The sequence below is a fragment of the Myxine glutinosa genome, chromosome 2 (assembly GCF_964187855.1).
Source record: "Myxine glutinosa chromosome 2, kmMyxGlut1.1, whole genome shotgun sequence".
In the NCBI taxonomy this organism is placed as follows: domain Eukaryota; kingdom Metazoa; phylum Chordata; class Myxini; order Myxiniformes; family Myxinidae; genus Myxine; species Myxine glutinosa.
In genome coordinates, this window is record NC_136262.1 from 18229340 (window position 1) to 18235339 (window position 6000).

The 6000-nt window shown below is 45.8% G+C and overlaps 1 protein-coding gene across 1 annotated transcript in view; it reads left to right on the forward strand.

The window, feature by feature from the left end:
- The window catches only part of LOC144890757 (uncharacterized), a 127649-nt gene extending 121987 nt beyond the window's left edge, over positions 1–5662 (forward strand). The window contains exons 11-12 of the mRNA XM_078772566.1: positions 3510–3701; positions 5336–5662. Coding sequence (XP_078628692.1) covers positions 3510–3701; positions 5336–5662 — 519 coding nt within the window. The remainder of the gene's footprint in view (positions 1–3509; positions 3702–5335) is intronic.
- Positions 5663–6000: the final 338 nt, after the last annotated feature.

Consider the following 6000-nt stretch of genomic DNA (forward strand, 5'->3'; position numbering starts at 1 on the left):
AGACCTTATGGTCATCAAAACTCAAATTCAGAACATTTTGGACAAAAATGCAGTCTTCTCAAGAGCGACGTGTCAAACCATGTCTCCTGTGACCAAAACAGATGACCAGTGTGTTCAAGATGCAGTAGCCATGCAACAAAATGCTACTGCACAAATTGCTGAAGGATAAGGCCTCAGTTTGCCACTGAATTAGACTTCACAACATTTAAGGTTTTGAACGGATTATTGGACTCATTTTTGGGAACACACAACATAATGTTTGGGAAAAGGAGTGGTGAGAGAGAGGAATAAGTCAATGACAGCCATGGGTTGGGTTCCTATGTTTGTTTTTCCCTTTTTTTTTTTGCTTGCCTCGACAGATAGGTTTCAGCTTGCTTGGAATAATAATTTCTTTTTTGCCTTGGCTGTATTAGGAGACCACCTGCATTCAAATACCACATTTTGGGGTTCCCTTTGCACTGCTCTCTTTCCTCCTCACCCGCAGGAGTACCTCTGGTTACGGCTTCCTCTCCGCTCCCACCTTTTGTTCATATGTGTTCTGTACCGTCCCCCAAACAGTGATGACTCCATCTACATTTCACTGTCTGACAACATGGACCAACTTCTATCCACTCATCCCAACTCTCTCTTCCTCATATGTGGTGACTTCAACTGTCATCATGCCACCTGGTTGGGTGTGGGTTCCTCTCTCACTAGTCATGGCATCTCAGCAAAGGACTTCTGTGACTCACTGGGATTGACACAATCTGTCAATTTCCCGACCCGGATCTCAGCCAATGGAGTATCTTCTCTTCTAGACTTGGTTATGACAAACTTCCCTGCTAATGTCTGCTGCTCTTCTTCTGCTCCAATCGGTTCTTCTGATCATGTGCTTGTCAAAGTGGACATCTCTCTGGCCATTCTCAGAGAGCCTCCTCAGCGTCGTCGAGTCTGGCATTTCACTCAGGCCGACTGGGACGGTCTTCAAGCAGCCATCAATCGTCTGGATTGGTCTCCCATCTCCACTGCCGCTGACATCAATTCTTCCTGGGAATTCTTCCAAAGCAAACTGATCTCTCTCATGCACAGATTTATCCCATCTCGCCTTCAATTGTCTTACCCTTCCTCCCGTCCATGGTACACTGAATCTTGTGGTGAGGCAGTTGCCCTGAAACAACTTGCCTTTGCCTCTTGGAAGGCTAATCCAACTGAAGGAAATCTCAGTTCCTTCCACCAAGCTCGGAACAAGTGTGTGTCTACCCTCAGGAGTGCCAGGAAGCACTATCTCTCCTCACTCAAGAATGAACTCTCAAACCTGTCTCCTTCCTCCAAATCCTGGTGGCGTCTGGTCAAATCCGTTTCTGGTGTTTGTTCCCCCTCCATCCCCTCCCTTACCTCAAATGGCCACACAGTTGACATCGCACGTGACAAAGCCGAATGCCTCAACTCTGTGTTTGCCTCGAAATCCTTAGTCCCAAACCCATCTCTCTCTGTTCCCTCCTTTCCCAGTCGAACCCAACTGCTCCTGGACTCTGTGTCCTTCTCTCCTGACAAGGTGGAGGAGTTTTTGTCAAACCTCGACTCTGATTCTGCAACTGGACCAGACGGCATCAGCCCACGGGTCCTAAAATCCTGCTCTGCCGCTCTATCTCACCCTCTCTCTGTTCTTTTCACCCTATCTTTTGCTCAAGGTCATCTGCCAGCATCCTGGAAATCAGCTAACATTACCGCTTTACACAAAAAAGGTGCAAAAACAGATCCTTGCAACTACAGACCAATCAGCCTGCTCCCAATTATCAGCAAAGTCATGGAATCCATCATTGCTTCGGATATGAAATCTTTCCTCTTCTCCAATGGCTTGATCTCTGATCATCAATTTGGTTTCAGACCAGGTCACTCTACTCTGGACATGCTGCTTCTGCTGTCTCAACAATGGATGGAGGTCCTCAATGCCAAACAGGAAATCAGAGCTGTCTCCCTTGACATATCAAGAGCCTTTGATACGGTCTGGCACCCAGCTCTGCTCACCAAACTCTCCTCCTATGGTATCCATGGAAATCTCCATGCATGGCTTGCGGACTTCCTCTCTGGTCGTAGTCAACGTGTGGCCCTGAATGGATTTCTCTCATCTCCCCTTCCTGTTCAGGCTGGAGTTCCCCAAGGAAGTGTGCTGGGCCCTGTGCTTTTTCTGGTCTTTATCAATGATCTCTCTGACTCTCTGGAAAATCCTCTCTATCTCTTTGCTGATGACTCCACTCTCTGCCGCTCCATTCCTCTTCCCTCAGATCGGCAGTCTGCAGCCTCCTCACTCTCTGAAGACCTGGACAAAATCACAGACTGGTCAAACAAGTGGAACATGTCTTTCAATCCTGCCAAATCTCACTCTCTTACTATATCTCTCCGAAAAGATCGACTGGACAACCCTCCCATCTACTTTCTCAACAATCCTCTCCAAGAAGTTCTGTCACTCAAGCTTTTGGGTCTCACTATCTGCCATGATCTTTCTTGGGAAAACCACATTTCCAAGCTGGCCTCCAAAGCCAGTCGCCGACTGGGCATCCTCCGTCGTGCGAAGTCCTTCCTCGGCACACCTGAGCTCCTCACCACATACAAGGCTTTCATCCGCAGCTCTATGGAATACTGTTCTCCCCTATGGGCTGGTGCTCCTGCCTCACACCTGGCTCGGCTTCACGCTGTTGAATCCAAAGCTTTCAAAATCATTGGAATCTCCCGCGATGAAGCTATCTCTGAGGGCCTTTCACTCACTCACCGCAGGCAGGTAGGTGGTCTTTCTGTCTTCTACCGACTCCTCTCCGGCCTTGCTCCCCCAGCTCTCTCTGTGCTCTGTCCCCCAAATATTCCTACAGGTCGCACAAGATCTGCCAGCAACCCTCTGATGGTTAAACTGCCGAAATCTCGGCTCTCTGCTCACCTTCACTCTTTCATTCCTCTTTTCTCCCGCCTGTGGAACAAACTCCCACACTCCCTTCAATCCCTCTCCTCCCTCCAGGTCTTTAAAACAGCTGTTCACCACCATCTCTTATCTTCCCCCATCCATAACCTTGATCTTTTCTACCCCCACTAATTCACCCCAGATCCACCTTGTTTGAAATTCCAACTTATTTCCTGGAAATCCTGGCAGTGTCCATATGTTTATACCTCTCCCACCCCCCCCCCCTTCACATGCCTCCCCCCCTTCACATGCCTCCCCCCCAAAGCCCTCTCCCTCCCACAGATCTCTCGATGTCTCCATGTCTCTCGGTCCCTGCTCTCAAATGTTGTGTTTGTGTCCTTCCCCCTCTCTCCCCATCTTGTCTACCGCTCCCGATGTTATTTGTTTTATGTGTCTGTTTGTCTTTCTGTGTGATTAATGTTCGCTCTTTCACGAGCCTCGATCTTGTATACAAAAAAAAAACAAAAAAAAAACAAAAAAAAAAAAAAAAAAAAAATCCCTGTGTGGAAGTTTAAACCATGTTTGACTGTATCTTGTCCTTTGCCATTAATTTACAAAAAAAATGTTTGTTTTTCAGAAAGAAAAGAGCGACTTTTCAAAATGTAAAAATGCTCTCTTACTGAGAGATAAACAAAAAGGGTTTCTTCGAAAACATTTCCATGATAACAAGAATATCAAGAACGATGTAGAAAAAGAGCTGGAAGACTATTTGAAAGCTCGATTGAAGGAAACAACATTTTCCCCTCTCGACCACTTGAAGTTTGCAAGGGTAGGAAGGCTTTGCTCAAAAACTACATGCTGTTATTTATGTGAATGTGCTGTGTTCAAATTTCAACACTGAAACCTAAAAAACTTGTAAGTCTTATAACTTAGATATATTAGAATGAATTTGTGTGTGAGTTGTCGGAAAGTGATCAAATTGTGCTCGTTAATGTCCATTTAGATGCTGTTACAATGGTAAGAGTCAGACCAGAGTTCTGATCCAAATCCTGACTACCGATGTTGCGGTGGACCGTAGGTCGACGTGTGTGTAGTTTCAGAGAAGTTAAATGTTCCACCCGGACAGATGGAATTTAGCGATGCACAGTCTTCAGGGACCGTACGCCATCCACCAGGAAAGCGAAACAAATCTTTACTTCGAATTCTAAGATGTATAGAAGCTGTAACGAGATATCTCACTTCGTCTGAAAGGACAGGGGCTGAGTGATGACCCAGGACAAACTGTTTGTTTTAAACCTCCTAACGAGGGTTTGGCCTTTGGTGACTCTTACCTTTGCAGGGTCGTGCTTTTTCCCTTCTTCTCAGAAAGAGACACGTGTGTCACGCCTCGCCTCGTTGATAAACCCGCAAGGTCGCTCCGTGGAGCAGCCTGCACGTATTGCACTGTGTGAATTATATAAATTGTTACCAACTCACGGTCTGAGGTACTAGCGATTCAAGAGATATCCATTTTTTTTTTTTTCCTTTAATTAACGATATCTGCCAAATCACGTGCCCTATCGCAAATTCCAAAAGGACATTTTAGTAGACTGACATGCTGAACAGATTTGTGAAGTTTCCCCTCAATTGGATCACAAATGAGGGAGGAGCTCGGCTTTAAAGGTTCATGCTTAAAAACGTCATAACTCTGAAACCATGAGACGCATGACGTCATGCTCGCTGACTTTTTTGTTCGTCATGGGTATGCGATTCTGCCTGCAAAGTTTGGCCTCGATCTGTTCTGCCGTTGCAGAGAAAAAGGAAAAAACAATATGGCGGCCGAACCACGTGACCTGTGACGTCATAATTACCATTAAAATATTCTACAGACCGAGTCCATCATATGGTGAAAATTTTATCTCAATCAGTCCTATTATTGCAGAGAAAATGTTTTTTAAAGGAAATTAAAACTTAAAATGGCACTGAGTTAAAGATCATCAGAATTATCAGAATTCCCAAAGTTCAAAGTGCCATAACTTTGTTAAAAATGATCGAAACGTCGTGAAGTTCGAACTTGATCTGTATCTTATCATGAGGAAACCATGTGCCAAGTTTGAAATCATTAGTATTAAGCGTTTAGAAAGAAAGTCTGGAAAACTGTTCTTTGCGTGACGGACTGACAGACTGACGGACAGACTGACGGACTGACTGACGGACTGACTGACGGACTGACTGACGGACTGACTGACGGACTGACGGACGGAGGGACGGCGTGCAAACCTATAGTCCCCTCCGGTGTACACCGGTAGGGGACTAATAAGCCACTCAAACTTTTGTGCCTCACCATCAGCCATGATCTTTCTTGGACCGATTATATTTCCAAGATGGCCTCCAAAGCCAGCCGACCAGGCTTATCTTTCGTCTTTGAAGGTCTTTCCTTGGCCAATATGAACTTTTGACAACACATGAGTCATTTATTTCCAGTTTGATGGAGATCCCCTTTGGGCTGGTGGCCTTATCTCACACCTTTCGCTTCTTGATGCCGTGGAAAGCAAGGCCCTCAAAATAATTGGGAATGCCCATGACAAAACTGAGTGTTTATGCCTGTTACTCTCACATGAGCTTGGTGGCATCCCTGCATTCCACTGCCTTCCTTTTGGTCGTGCACCCTCTGCCCTCTCTTGGCTTTGCCCCTCCCAGGTTTTTACAGGGTGTACCAAGTCTGCCAGTAACCCTATTCTTCTTAAACCACGAAAGTCCAGGCTCACTGGTCACCTCGACTCATTTGTTCCTCTTTTCTCTCACATGTGATACCATCTTCCAGAATATATTCAGTCCCATTCTTCCTTCCAAGGCTTTAATACATCTGTTCACCACTATCTCAGGCAAGGGGGGGGAAAGATTCCGGCAAGTATGTTGATCTGTTCGTTTGTTTGTTACTTGCCGGAAAAGATTCCGGCAAGTATGTTGATCTGTTCGTTTGTTACTTGCCGGAAAAGATTCCGGCAAGTATGTTGATCTGTTCGTTTGTTACTTGCCGGAAAAATTTTCCGGCAAGTATGTTGATCTGTTCGTTTGTTACTTGCCGGAAAAGATTCCGGCAAGTATGTTGATCTGTTCGTTACTTGCCGGAAAAGATTCCGGCAAGT